Source organism: Hippichthys cyanospilos, chromosome 6, assembly GCF_059441005.1.
Source record: "Hippichthys cyanospilos isolate Australia breed blue-spotted pipefish chromosome 6, RoL_Hcya_1.0, whole genome shotgun sequence".
NCBI classification, from domain to species: domain Eukaryota; kingdom Metazoa; phylum Chordata; class Actinopteri; order Syngnathiformes; family Syngnathidae; genus Hippichthys; species Hippichthys cyanospilos.
The window spans coordinates 18,382,329-18,397,500 of record NC_142374.1 but is presented as its reverse complement, the minus strand read 5'-3'; the positions used below and the strand labels follow the sequence as shown (position 1 = coordinate 18,397,500).

The following is a 15,172-nucleotide window of genomic DNA, read 5'->3' as shown; positions in this document are numbered from 1 at the left end:
CCTTTGCTACTCCACTTAAAAGTGCACTATGCTCAAATATCTTTATAATAGACTTTTTAGCTGACCATTTTTGTAATGTTTTTGTTTTCATGCTAATTGTAGAACTTAATTGACATGGGTAACAAGAAAGTTCCATTTGAAACCAAAAACATTTTCGTAACTCATTTAGTGCCTTGGAGGAGAATTCTCATCTTTTAAGATAGTGATAACTAATAAATAATAAAATCCTGGTCAAATCCTGGAGAAAAGCTGACACCCTTAACTCATGCTTACCGAATGTAAACCAATTGAGCACGGTGGCTAGCAATGTTTCCATACTCACAACACAGCTATTACCTACATCAATTCTAACTGAAGAATGCAAGTCAATCTTTCATACGTTAGCACCCATATTTACACACGATATTCTTTTGGCCTTGAAACTTGAGCGAAAATGCTAAATATACTGGCCCTCTAGAAGTTTCCTTTTCTAATAACGCTTGGCACCGAAAGAGTTAACACAAAACACTCAGTTTTATCACAAATTTAATCCCAAAGACGTATTTATACGTCAATACAGAGGCTGGACATTCATTTCCAGGTACATACATTTACACAGTACTTATTTATTTATTTTTCCTTATATCATCAATATGACACCAGTCCTTGAGTATAGACACATATATACAGTATTACATCACCCTTAATACAAGCTAATGAAGCAACACATATTTTCCAGAGCATTTATTTTTATCATTTTTTCGATTTAATGTTGTTACCATTGATTTAATAACTAATAAACATGATAAAAACCTATTAATATACAAATAAAATGGTTGCACTCACCACTGTGGATCCACACACTGCTTCTTTATTTGAATAACGAAGCACCTTTTGACTTTTACATAAGTAGTTGAATCAATACTTTTGCCAGAGTGTTTTTTTGTTTGTTTTTAACACAAGTACTGTATCTTTAATTTTGCATAAAAGTACATAGTCTTAGCGATAGAGACCCCCGCCTTCTTGCTCGGGCCCCGGAGAAAGACCTGGAGGATTTATACGTTGGCTCCTCGCTAACTCTTAATCTTTCGGGGGAGATAATAAGATCTCGGGACGGACAAAGGCCTGGCACTAGCTGTCCGCCTTTTGACACACATGGGGGGGCCGTGATTTGAAATGTTTTGCTGATCTCTAAAGCCTGCTTTATAGCTCCCGTGCTGTAACGCCAATTCTGCCGTTCCCATGCTTTTCTGGGGATTTATCTCCTTGTTTTGCTGGCGCATTTCCTTGAGCCTCCATCACTCAATACCGCGCTTGTCGCCCACAGGTGTCAACCTTCATCATGATGTACAGAACACACTGCCAGAGAATACTGGACACGGTCATCCGGGCCAACTTTGACGAGGCGAGGCTTTGTTTTGAGCTTGTATGAAAGTGCTTCACTCGCGAAGACAACATTGGAAATCACTCTGTGTGGATGTGTGTACGTTAGGTCCAAAGCTTCCTGCTGCACTTTTGGCAAGGCATGCCGCCACACATGCTGCCCGTGCTCAGCTCGCCCACCGTGGTCAATATCGTCGGGGTGTGCGACTCCATCCTCTATAAGGCCATCTCCGGGGTTCTCATGCCCACCGTCCTCCAAGCGCTGCCTGACAGGTGAGCAGTAGACTGCTGCTGATAAACACCCACTGGACACAACATTAGGTACACAAGATCATCAAATGCATCCATACATTTTTTTTTTCCTAACAATTGATATCAAGGGTGAACTGGACCCTAACCAGAGGCTGATTCCAATATCTGGCTGAGTGAGAACATGATGGTAAAATCCTCCCATTTTGTTTGAACCCTTGTGGCATTATGTTACAAATTATGGAAATTTCTTTGATTTTTTTATATCACAAAAGAATAAATGGGAAAAAAACACTTGGGAGCTGAAATTTCCAGCAGATGATTAAAACAGGTAAAATTTCAAAATGCAAAGATTGTGACATTTCTATGTGGTTGCAGCTGGACGTGCTAGATTTTTAGATCATTGTCCAAATTTTGGACCATTTAAACCATTATAATTACAATTTTTGAGATGCATTTGAATAGGATTTATGACATTGATTTTCCAGCGATTTTTGCAACATTCCATTGAGCGGCGGTCAAACTGTCAGCAGACAGAAAATTCTTTGTTGACTTGTGTTTCACCTCAAGACAGTAGGTGGCGGTAGAAACCAGTTAATGTCATGCCTTAAAGTGTCCTCATCACGTCACAGACTACAAAGACTGACCATACCAACTTTAGTCATTTTGTCCCAGGTTCATATTTACTATTTAGTCACCCAAATGTGTCCGAAATGTGTAGAATCCAAATCTTTTTTTTTTTTCTTTAAACCCAATAATGTCTCTGGGTCAATATGACCCGGAAGTCTTTACCTCCAGGAGCAAAATGTCACTAACGCTATATAGGTTTTTTTTTTTTTAATTGGAAGCCCATTCACAAAATAACCAACTTAATTTTTACCCATGTGTTGCGTTTGTTTCTCTGGAAGAGTAATAACATCCCTGGTCAATTTGTCCCAGGGTCATGTAATATTATCCAAAAGGTTCAGAAACTAACAAATATTGTGATTCCTTTTTCCCCCAACCCATCAGACAATAGCAATAATATCAACAGCAATACTATTCTTGGGTCAATTTGACCCGGGTCATATGTTATCATCAAAAAGCTTCAGAATTTAAAAAATTATGTGATTCTTTTTTTTCCCTCCCTCCTAGGAAACAGCTATAATATTCTTGGAACAACTTGACCCGGGTTTTGTTTATTCCTCAAAAATGTTGCAAAAAAATGAAGTAATAAAACATTGTAAAAATAATCCATACAATGCCAGTTGTAATTGATATGTTTATACATGAGCCCTGTTTATTTATTTATTAACTTATGTATGTCTGATAACCACTAGTGTACGACGCTCATGTGCAGAGTTAATTCAAGGAAAATCTGGGATTTTTTTTTTCTTTTTTTTATATGTCTTTTGTTGACACAGTTTAACGCAGGTGATCCGGAAATTTGCCAAACAATTAGAAGAGTGGCTGAAAATCGCACTTCACGACCTCCCGGAGAACCTGAGGAACATCAAATTTGAGCGTAAGTTCCTTAACATAATTTATGTTTGATTCATTTTAATCGTGAATGTTAGCAAATAATAGGCGAATAGGTCACGTTGACTTCTCAATTTTCATTCTTGAAATGAAACTTATTTGTTGCCCTGTAATCTTTTCAGTGTCCAGGAGATTCTCACAAATCCTAAAACGGCAAACGTCCCTTAACCATTTATGTCAGGTGCGTGCTTGGGCCCGAGAGTTTTTTTTATTAAAATCCTTATGAGCAAAGGCGCCCCCGCAGATAAGGATATGTGCTTTTACTGATAACGTCTGCGTGGCTGTCCGCAGGCGTCTCGTACCGTGATAAATAGCGCCGACATCACCTTCCAAATGCTGGAGGACTGGAGGAACGTGGACCTGAACAGCATCACCAAGCAGACGCTCTACACCATGGAGGACTCGCAGGAGGAGCACCGCCAACTCATCATGCACTGTAAGGGCATTTTTGGGGGGGCCGTCTGCTACTCTGAGTCACCTTAAAAACAGTTGGGGTGAAAATGAACCAAATTCGGGTATAAAATATCAAAACCTTTCTCATTTTCAACCCCTCAAAAATAAGTAATTTTCGTCAAGATGGCCTCAAATATTGGGCTGTTTTGTATAAAACAACCCAAAAATATTGGGTTGTCTTTTTTGAATCGTAACTGGATTGTATTGGCCTTAAACAAACAATAAAACTATGTCTTTGATTTTGAATAAATTACTTAATAACAAATGGTTGTGAAAGATCTCCAACTGTCCTTGTGTCTCAGTGTACCAGGAGTTTGATCGGCTTCTAGAGGAGCAGTCACCCATCGAGGCCTACATCGAATGGCTCGATTCCATGGTGGACCGCTGTGTCGTCAAGGTAAGACATCAGCTCGTTTCCTACATGTGAGGAAATTACAGTAAGACAGTTAGGTGTAACAAGAGAGAGATTTTAAATTCAAGCTACAAATGAAAACGTTTCCACTTTAATGTGTCCCCGGGAATTCAGCACATCTACAAATATATCCTGTGGCGTTAGGTGAGTGACATCACACCCGCTGAAAATACTGGGAAAAACCTCAGCAAAGTCTCTAAACATCCAACCTGGCTCAGTGGGATTTTTTTTTTTCCTCTTTCTGCAACTCGGATGATATCAACATGGTCCTCACGATGGATATGCAGAGAATTCCAGAAAATTCCTTTGAGGAGTTCATGAAGGTGTGATGGAAACAAGTCTGTTAGACTCCAGAGGGATCACTTTTAAAGTTCAACTCAGATTGTAGTCTGCATTTGAAATACATCTTTTGTGATGTCAGTTCTGGATCTTGACACGCCTCTCCTAAACCTGTGGTTCTCAACGTTTTTTTTTGTTTGTTTGTTTTTTTTATGATGTACAAGTATTTTTTTAAATGCTGTTTTTTTTTTTCAAATTAATTTTGAACTATATTTGTAGTGGTATCCCTTGTCGTATCTTGTTCATCAAGCGTATTTTATTCCATGTAAAAGCTAACAAAAAACCGGCATACATTTTGTGAAGGAGTCACAATTTATCATGAAGTTGTTTCACGTTCCAATCAGTTTGCTCTTCATTTGAAAAGAAAAATACTTTTCCCTGTCAAAACGTACCTAAAAACTGTTAAAATCTCATGTACCCCAGAAGTGCGAACCCTCATTTCAGAACCACTGCCCTAGACTATAAAAATTCAAGAAAACGAGACAGTAATATAGTGAAGACACAAGTTATGAACTCTGTGTTCACAGGTCTTCATTTCCACATTTCCTTGTTACAACCTTTTTGCAAGTTGGAACGTTCTTTTTTTACCTCAAAATTCTTCATGCGACACCCCAGACCGGAGAGGTTCATATGCATCATGTTTGATACTTGATGAGAAAAAACGAAGTATTTGCATGGCCCCTCAGCCTGTAAAAAGACACCTGCAGCTCTGAGCATGCTGATCCCTCACTCACACAGCAATCCTCCCAGTTAATGATGTCTACAAGCTTCCCATTTGCGGCCATTATACGCCCGATATGGCCTTGTAAAATGTGGTCACCCCGGCAACGCCTCAACCCGGCCAGACAATGGTTCAATAGGAAGGCGTTTCTCCGGGGGCAAATTAAATAGTTGACTTGTTGACATGTTTTCTGGTCCCGGAGGGTTAAGCCCCAAACACAGGCTGAGGGGTTAATGCCGCCATCCTGAGGGCCCTCCCCCCATCTTTTCTCATGGAAATAGTCTCCTTCTCCTTCTAGGTGTCAGGGAAGAGGCCCGGCTGCCTGAAGAAGGTGGCCCAGCAGTTTCTGTTGATGTGGTCCTGCTTTGGGACCAGAGTCATTCGTGATATGACGCTACACAGCGCCCCCAGCTTTGGTGAGCTGCCATTACTACTTTTGAACCAATAGCATAGGTGGAACACTACTCACACTGAGCAAAGCAAAAGTCCAAACATTTGAACATTTCCGGTAGAAATGGAAGTCAAGTTCTTAAGTGGGGAGGAGAAATGGCTGTTTTCAAAGGTAGGGTGTCAAAAGTGGTTAAAAAAAAAGTATAGCTGTTCCGTTCTGAAAATTCTACTGAACATAACCGTCAAATCACCTGGGAGGTTTTCACCGCTGTTGTCGGTTGTCATGGCAATTCTCAGCTCCTACGCACTGGGTCAATCATTCATAGAAGAAATATCCTCGTCTCACCCATTTGTTTGAAAAAAAGCGATATACTTGCATGTGTATGTGGTTACTACAGTTTTTTTTAATGTGAAAAAGTGTTTATACATGAAATATTTGAGAGAAAGATTACTGCATTACACCGTCCATCCATCCATTTTCCATAGCCACTTATCCTCACAAGGGTCGCAGGCTTGCTGGTACCTATCTCAGCTAGCTTCGGTCGGCCAGAGCCAGCTAGAATTGAACTTTTGAGGCAGACGTGCTACACATATTTACTTCTATATTTAATTATTGAACCTTATACAATAACTGTACTGTTATCCCTTCCCGTTTCCATCCATCGGTTGTAGTCAGGGAACTCTGAGGGCCGAGTTTCCCTCAGAGTAACTCATCTCGGACGTTGACCTAAAGTGGAGCCCGTAACTAACCAAACGTGATAACAGGGAAGCAGAGTTTACACACAAAATTCAACTTTTTACAACAGGCCTCTTCTTAACATCTTCCCAACGCTCTCTCGTCTCACCGAAATCCTCCCGCCGCACGTTTCATTCTAGGAGGTTCACTCTGAGGCTGCTGCTAGAGACTGTTGAGTCAATCAGTCAATCAGCTCGCGGGCACTCCTACAAGACACGTGATTGGGTCCCGGCACTCGCCACAAGGCTCTCGCCAGTCTTGCCCAAGCTGTTTACTGTTGAGCACAGTCCCTCCAACAGCAGTCTCCATTATTATTTCCACCACTAGTATTGAAGGTAGTACCCGGATAAATGTCGAGCCAATTGGTGCGCAAGTGAAGTGGGTGTGGCCTAGGTAATTGAGGTGCTGTAAAATGAATAGGGAAAGTGACCTCTCGTTCCCTGGCCGTTATCCACTGCCCACCATTTGAATATCAAAGACACAGCTGGCTGCCATGTTTCCGTAAAGCAGCTTTATGTGCACAAACAGCTAATTAACAAACGTGACCCCCACCCAACCTCCCCCGATGTGTTTGCTGATGTGTTTCCATTTTATGACAGCTTGGGATTGCAGCAGGGCTCCCCCTGAATAGTCAGCAAGTGTTTATCATGCGCTCACACATGTACAATGACACAATTGTAGTGCTCTCACACACACACCCGTCGGCACCCGGAGGTCAGCAAAACCTATTTCTGGTGCTGACCGGGATTGGGGAAAAAAATCATGGCCGTGTTCAAAATCACTTCCTCCTCCCTAGACTTTGCAAAGGGATTTTCTGTTATAAATTTGCGATATGGCGTGAATTATAAACCGCAGCATGCAGTGGTGCCGGTACCGCATAGCATTACTATTCCCTGTCAAGTAATCAGATTAAAATTCTGACATCATCAATAATTACTTTGATATACATACAAGATTTAAATCATAAAAAGTACATATTACTCCTTGTACGCTCATTTGTTTTGCAAGAGGCACCCGTGAGAAAAATTGACAAGTTAAATTGAAATCACACACTTCTCACCTAATCAGGTAGTATCGATCATATAAAAGTGACACCTTTGATATTTTGTTGTATGTTTTTTCGCTTTCTGTGGCTCTTAAAATGTTTGGACGGCCCTATGTTACGATATAGTGCGGGAGAGAGACACTTTTGGGATGTTTTCTTGTCACCATGGTGTCAATAATGCACACTTGTAACGCAGGTTCCTTTCACCTGATCCATCTCATGTTTGACGACTACGTCTTGTACCTACTGGAGTCTCTGCACTGCCAGGAGCGGGCCAACGACCTCATGAGGGCCATGAAGGGCGAAGGCGGCATAGGTGAGCACCGCTTTGAAACAACATCCTCGAGAAGGGCCGTTTTAGTTGCAATTTTTACGTCATCTACCACAGAGCGAGACGAAGAATTCACACTGGCGGAAATAACCGCCACCTCCTCGCCGTCGCCGGGCGCTTACTCGCCCGCCCGCTCCGTCCACTCGGCCGCCGTGTCGTCATCGTCGCCCGCGGCCGACACGTCGCCCGAGTACCCGTCCAGCACAGGTGCGTGAGGGCAAATTTTTAGAGTGGTTGAAATTCTCCAGATAATATCTGTATTTCAACTTTAAGTGCAGAGTGTGAGTACTTTTACCACCTCTGTTTATGTGTCTGGCAGGCGCCGTTCAGTCATATACGTGGTCCCTTACGTACACAGTGACAACAGCGGGAGGTTCGGCGCCCGACGCCGGTCAGCAGCTGTCTTGCATGAGGAACAGCAGCAACGGCGCCGGCACGACGCCGCCGCCGCCCTCCTCCGCCCATCGGCTGCCCGTCTACGCCCACAGAGAGGAGCATGGGTAATTAAATCTTTCAAGTCAGTGGATGTGGTCGAAATGAGTACTTAATGTCTAAACCGGGGTGTCCAAACTCGGTCCCCGAGGGCCCGGTGTCCTGCATGTTTTCCAGATTTCTTCCCCGGACACTCCTGATTCAAACGATCAGCTCAGTAGAAGCCTGATAACGATTCTGATCGTTTGAATCAGCTGTGGAGGGGTAAGAAACCTGGAAAAGGTGCAGGATACCAGCCCTCGATGACCCAGTTTGGACACCCGTGATCTAAACAATCGCACTTCACGTTTTGTGTCTTCAGTGCTTTGCATTTTTTTCAAAAATATACTCAAAATTTCAGACTATAAGCCGCAACTTTTTTCTCATGATTTGAGCCCTGCGATCCATCAGTAAAGCAAATGTGTGCATCAACTATGAATTTAACTGAACTGAAACTGAAATGAATTTAAGCGATGTGATGTATGTCACATGTATGTCAATGATGTATAAGTTGAATAAGGCCATATATATGAGTGTGTGTGTGTGTATATATACAGTATATACTGTATATATTATTAGAAATATGAATTATGTGCAATCTGTATATGTTCACTAAATAATAATAAATTAAACAATAAGTGACAGAAGAAGAGAATTGAAGTACTGATTTTGAGTTTGTACTACTATTGTGTTATGTTGAAATATATTGTGGCATGTTCATCTGTTGAAGATAGGATGTTGCCATAAGCAGGAGTTTTAAATAAAATTTAAATAAAAATTGAAAAAAAAAATACCATATACCTCCTTTCCGTGTAAATATCTGATGTTAAATCCTGCTGCTTATAGTCAGGTGTGCCTTATTCTCAACCAAACTAACCAATGCTTAATTTAATTTAATTTGCGGCTTGTATACGGTGTGGTTTATATTCCGAAATTGACGGTAGGCTATACATCCCAACCATCATATTGAGAATACCATAGATGATGTTTGCTACACTTTACGTAAGTAACTTTTATGTACTTTACCCAAACACTCCCATGCTCAGTCTTAATGAGTCTAACAGCCTGTTAATATTTGTTCTTGTTCAGGCACGCGTAAAACTAAACCACTGTATGTATATATATATATATATATATATATATATATATATATATATATATATATATATATATATATGTATATGTATATGTGTGTGTGTGTGTGTGTGTGTATGTATATATATATATATATATATATATATATATATATATATATATATATATATATATATATATATATATATATATATATATATATATATGCCTGTTTATACCGCATTCCTGCGTTTTCAGGTACACGGGCAGCTACAACTACGGCAGCTACGGCAACCAGCATCCTCACGCCATCCAGAGCCAGTACCCAGGCCTGGCGCACGATACTGGCATCCCGACACCACTGCACTATTCCGCATACCACCGCTCATCTGCACAGGTAAATATCACACTCAGGTTAAAAGGCAGTTTAGATGTCAAGACGATGATAATTACCAACGGATGAATGGATGAATCTCTGTTCAATATCTGGCATATACGTGTGTCCGCTGAATTTCCGGTTGATCACTTGAACTGGTGTCAGGGGAGTAATTCTTATCTAATTTTCCAAAGGGGCCTTCCTCAAAGTCCAACAATCTTGGTCTCCGCACAGCGGAAGCAGCTGTCAATTTTCCATCGTCATGCGTGTATTACTAAAATATTGTTATTCAATGCTCTCTTTTCAGTTGGGAGGCCCCCCACTCTGAACTTTGACACCCCCGCGCTGACAGTCTTTTTCCGCACGACGGTCACTCATAATGGAGCCGACTGTGGCGTTTATATGTTAACGTGAACACGTAACTTCCTCTTTATTCGCTTTTGGGCTTAAATCGGGCACAATGCAGCCGCTTTGTCCCTAGGAGAGGTTGGACTTTGTCTAATGTCTCAAATATGGTAGTCAGCATGGACGTACAGACTGTGCTGTTTGGCATTTGTTGCCATAGCGACGCAGGAAAGAAGCCCTATTTTCATCATCTGTTTGATTTGACCAACTTGGTGGCTTTGACTTTAAATGTTCACAAATGTCTATTCAACCAAAATATTAAATTTGGGTCTACTGTATATTAAAGCAACAACCACACATCAGAATATCATTTTATATTTATCTTCTTTTAACCAAGCCACAGTACAATAAACTGAGCCTGGTTCTGCATATGTATAAATATATTTATATATGATAAAGTAATGGTTTGTTGTACAACCCTTGTGCAGTATTTTGACCATTTTTGGATCATTTTCTGCCACATCATTCTTGTTGTATTCTTGCCAAGAGATGTCACACTCCTGGTAATGTGATAACTAAGTGGTCATGTCATGTTGAACTCTGACATGTTATGAACTTCTGGGTGAAATTTCAGCTCCCCGGTGTCTTATTTATATGCTTTCCCTTTGATGTGAAATGCCTTAATCAAAGGATTGGACAAAATATTGCACAACGATCAGTCATGTCCCATCCATTTTCTATAGCCGCCTATACTCACAAGGGTCGCAGGCTCGCTGGTGCCTATCTCAGCTGGCTTAGGTCAGTGGGCGGGGGACACCCTGAACTGGTTGCCAGCCAATCGCAGGGCACACAGAGATGAATAATCTTTCATGCGCTTAATCATACCTCAGGACAATTTTGTATGTCCACTTCACATGCTATGCATGTTTTTGGAATGTGGGAGGAAGCCAGAGTGCCCGGAGAGAACCCACACAGGCTCAGGGAGAACATGCAAACTCCAGATAGGAAGGCCAGAGCCAGGTGGATTTGAACCGGGTCCTGTGACCTGTGAGGCGGACGTGGTATTCACTGCGCCACCGAGCAAATTCTATTCGTAGCTCAAAGTTTTTTCCCCATTATCCAGTATATATTTTTTCATTTTTCTATTTTATTGTCATTCAGATGAAATATTTGGAGATACGCCTTGACTCCCCAGTTTAATGAAGAACTTGAGCAAGCTTGTAGCTCAATAAAATAATCAAATCAACTTTCCTCTTTGAATTGAACACCATTGGTTTTTCAGATTTTCATTCTCCTTTTTTTCCCCGCAGTACCAGTTCAACGGCCAGATGTCCCGCATGGATCCATGTCTGATGAGCAGCACCCCCCGACTGCACCCTGCGCCCGTGACCCCCCGCTGGCCGGATATGTCCTCGGTCAACGGCTGCTACGGAAGCCCGCCTATGCACTCGTCGCGCTACGCCACTTCGGGAGACGTGTATTCGCCGCTGGTCCCGCGCAGGAACTCCGAGTACGAGCACTCGCAGCATTTCCCCGGCTTCGCCTACATCAACGGAGAGGCCGCCGCCACCGGCTGGGCCAAGTAGCTTTCTCGAACACTTTGAAGTGTAAAGGACACCCTTCGCTCGGCCCAGCTGTGAGAACGCGGACGGGACATGTCAATCATGTGCGGGATTGGTGCAGCGGCGTTTCTACAAGTCCTGCTTTTTGTTCGTCCGTCGCTAGAAATCTGTGAAGTCATTTACAGAGTCATGAAAAAGTATTCTGCCCTCTTCTGGATTTACGTTTTTTTGCATATTTAAATCACACACGGACATCATACTCACTCACTGTGTCGTTAGCACACCGCCGCAAGAGGCTAGCTTGACTCGTTCCTGATTGCCAATAAGAAAATGTTACCAGTTTGGTGTTGTACAGTACATTCAAAACATAAGAAAGGCCAATCATCTTACCCGATGACCTCATGCGAAAGTAATAGAATGCTTTTTTCCACTTCCATCATTTTTAACTTTACGCCATTTAACACGCATGGCTTTTTTTTTAATCACTGCAAACTACCGTTTAATGGACAAGATCGTCAAACCATTTTTTTCTAGAGACCATAAAAATGTACTTTTACTCATGAAGTTTAACCCTTTTGTACTATTTTGACCATTTTGGGTTAATTTTCTTCCACATCATTGTCTCAGTATTTAAGCCGAGTGATAACACACTCTTGGAAGTGCGAAATTTAATCTCCCGACTGTACTCTTTTGATGCTTTCGCTCTGATGTGAAATGCCTTTGATTTAAAGATCAGAGGATTGGACAAAATACCGCATTACACGTCAACATAAACCACAATCAAGCTTTTTAATGGTGATTTTTAAGAGATTAAAAAAAGATTAATTAATTAGGATTTTTAATTAATTACATTGTGTTATCACGGCAGATCAAAAGATTGATATACAACAACAACAAAAAATGGCTTCAGGCAGTCATTTTCTTGAACAGACTTTAACAGATGCAGTTGTAACCATTTCCCTTCTGCTGTATTTGAGCATTAGTTTCGCCCATCAGAAGGAATAGCGCTGTTTTTTCAATTGACAAATAATTATAAATTAACATTAAATAGAACATTGTCCATCCTGTCCATCTCAGATGTTCTCGAGTTTAGCTAGGCCAAAGGTTTTGCCGTGGTTTGCTACATTAATGTCTTTGGTGCTGTGGTTACAGTTGGATCTGGGTGCTTTGCGTTTATGTGTTAAGCTAAACTGTGCTGCTTCTTTCATGGAATGCATTTCACGTTCAACAAAAGTTCCCTCGGGATTATTTTGTGTGAAGTGAAATCTATCTTCATTGGACCAACAACTCTCACATGCTCTTCCATTTTCACGTCTTCCTTCTGCCTCCGAACTTGCCCGCTCACCCACAATCGGAGCCTATCAAGTTACGTCAAACACAATAGCAGCCAATCAGGGTCCGCTTCATGGCGCGATCAACATTTGTTTTCCAAACCCCCAACCCAAGCACAAGAAACTTGATGCATGAAAACGAATGTAATCAGAATATAAGAAAACAAAGTTAGCGATAAAAAACAAGACTGTAATTTCAAAAACATAAACAGCAATCATATTTTTTTCCTTTTTTCATGTAGGGCCACGATAAGATGTTTTTGTCCCCTTTCTTTCATGAGAATCATTTAAAAACTGCAATTTCAATTTACTTCAGTTGTCCTTGTGAGAAACAAAAATGTGCTTGATTGCGGGGTAAATATGCTTTTTGCAGAAGTCAGGGTGGGGGCAAATGCTTTTTCACGGCACTGTAGATTATGATCAACTTTAAAAAAAAATAAAAAATCCTGCAGCAGAATCATGCAACGCTGCCGCCAAGCTGTGCCTTTGTTTCCAGGAATGTACGCCTCTGCCAATTAGCCCGCGATGCCTGAAACGACGGGAGGCGTCGGCAGCATTGCCTTAACCCTCTCCAAATACGAGCCCGAAATTTCACAGCGAAAAATGACGTCCCACCCTCCGAGGCTCAAAAAAGTGTATATTTCATGTTTTTTTTTTTTTCTGTGTGATAAATCTATATATATGCTATGTATTGTCTGTAACTATGTAACATGATGTATCCTTTGCTTTCTATGGTACTCGGTTGTTCTGTTTTGTAAAATTATTAGAACATTAACCTTGGATTGTGTGTTTTTTATAATGCACTGAAACGATACTGAGGACCTATTACCCTATGGGTATTTATAAAAAGAATAAAGCAAAGGAAGGGAAATTATGACAATGTACAGGAACATTGTTCAATGCAAGCACTGGAAAAGCATCTGTGGCGAATGTGGGTGGATCACAGTTGGAAAGGAGATTGTTTCCACATAAAATTTCTCAATGGAAAACTGCTGACTGGCTTTTGTCCATTTTTTTGTGTTGGTATTTAACCAAATAAATCAAAAGAAATCCATTGAAATGATGGTGAGGGCACCACAACATTTTATAAATAATACGTACTTATTTGAAAGTGAATCATTACTTTTTGCTTCTTTTTTTATTCATTTTTTTTAATTGAAAAAAATATTTTTTTTCTGCTCTACATATTGCGTCAACATGTTTAAATTTGCATTCATAATACATTCATAATAAACGGGAATGCCACTGAATCATATCGCGAGATTTTAAATTCTATTTTTTCTTACAATTTCGAGAATTAAGTGCTTTTTTTGTATTTATTCAAAAGAACTCATTTGTATTTATGAAAACACATTTTACAGTGAGTTCAGTGTAATGTAAATTACCAGATTGGAATAAAAAAGAATTTCAATGATTAAGAGAGTGAATGCTGTGTTCACCTTTGTGTTACTCTGTACGTGACGGGTGTCCAAATATGTCCCCGGGGCCATTTTTTAGCCCGCCATACTTTTTTTCAGCGACCCATGTCATTTAATAATGACATTTGAAATGGCCCACAAGGCCAGTGAAAAAAAAAAGGTACACTAGTACTAATAAATTGGTTTATGTACTGTAAAAAAAATATAAAAATGTTAAGATAATGAGAGAGGATTTATGGCCATTTCTATTCAAAACACTGGTGAATAAAGGATATTCAAATAAAGATTTTCACTTGTGAAAATGGAGATGGGACTGTTCCATGCAGGGCTGGTTGTAGGTAAAATACGGGGTAATTTCCCCCCAAATAGTTTGAAACATTTGCCTCATCACAGTCAACAGAAAATGATTCCGCTGCAGTGTATTAAATTACTCAAAACATATAAACAATGTATGAATGCTCCTTTGATCTATTATGTCGTAGCTCGTTTCATAAATTAAAGATTTTTAAAATAATCCTTGCATTCTTCCATTGATCTATACGCGACCCTCAAACGAAAATGTTTGGACATCCCTGCCGTACAGTAAACCAAGATTTTCATCATAACCTTTTTGTCTCGTCCCACCATACAACCCTGTCGATAAATTTGAATGTTAATGTTACGAAAGACAACACGATCCTTTCCCTCGCATCTCGCCGAGTGACCAAACAGCTGGGGGGGGGGTGGGCCACGCTACAGAAAACAATGACTTTTACAGAGAAAGAATGTTCCGACCGAGTTGGGGTCACTGCACCTCAGTCCCGTAACCTTTTGACCTCTGACCCCCTGCTGAGGTTTGTATTTATCGGAACATTGATCCTCTGTGTCATGTGTGCCCGCCCGGCACTCTGAAATCCAAGGCTTTGAATGCAACCATGTGAAAGAAGGCCACCGTGCACTGATTTCATCACCTGACCCTGAGTGTCAACATCAATATCCTGTTTGAAAGTAGGATAACGTGCATTGTGCACAATGCCGCACATGCAGTAAAACACGCTTG

General features: G+C 40.8%; 1 protein-coding gene across 2 annotated transcripts in view; it reads left to right on the top strand.

The window, feature by feature from the left end:
• rfx4 (regulatory factor X, 4) overlaps positions 1–13,709 on the top strand; it is a 26,903-nt gene extending 13,194 nt beyond the window's left edge. Inside the window, exons 7-18 of one of the 2 annotated variants that reach the window (XM_088418052.1) lie at positions 1,307–1,384; positions 1,472–1,635; positions 3,015–3,115; positions 3,252–3,310; positions 3,421–3,565; positions 3,885–3,979; positions 5,353–5,470; positions 7,422–7,541; positions 7,614–7,763; positions 7,915–8,056; positions 9,360–9,498; positions 11,133–13,709. In XM_088418052.1, coding sequence (XP_088274178.1) covers positions 1,307–1,384; positions 1,472–1,635; positions 3,015–3,115; positions 3,252–3,310; positions 3,421–3,565; positions 3,885–3,979; positions 5,353–5,470; positions 7,422–7,541; positions 7,614–7,763; positions 7,915–8,056; positions 9,360–9,498; positions 11,133–11,408 — 1,587 coding nt within the window. In that variant the 3' untranslated portion in view covers positions 11,409–13,709. Of the gene's footprint in view, positions 1–1,306; positions 1,385–1,471; positions 1,636–3,014; positions 3,116–3,251; positions 3,311–3,420; positions 3,566–3,884; positions 3,980–5,352; positions 5,471–7,421; positions 7,542–7,613; positions 7,764–7,875; positions 8,057–9,359; positions 9,499–11,132 lie in introns of both variants that reach the window. The other variant, XM_088418051.1, reaches the window with a different exon arrangement.
• Positions 13,710–15,172: the final 1,463 nt, after the last annotated feature.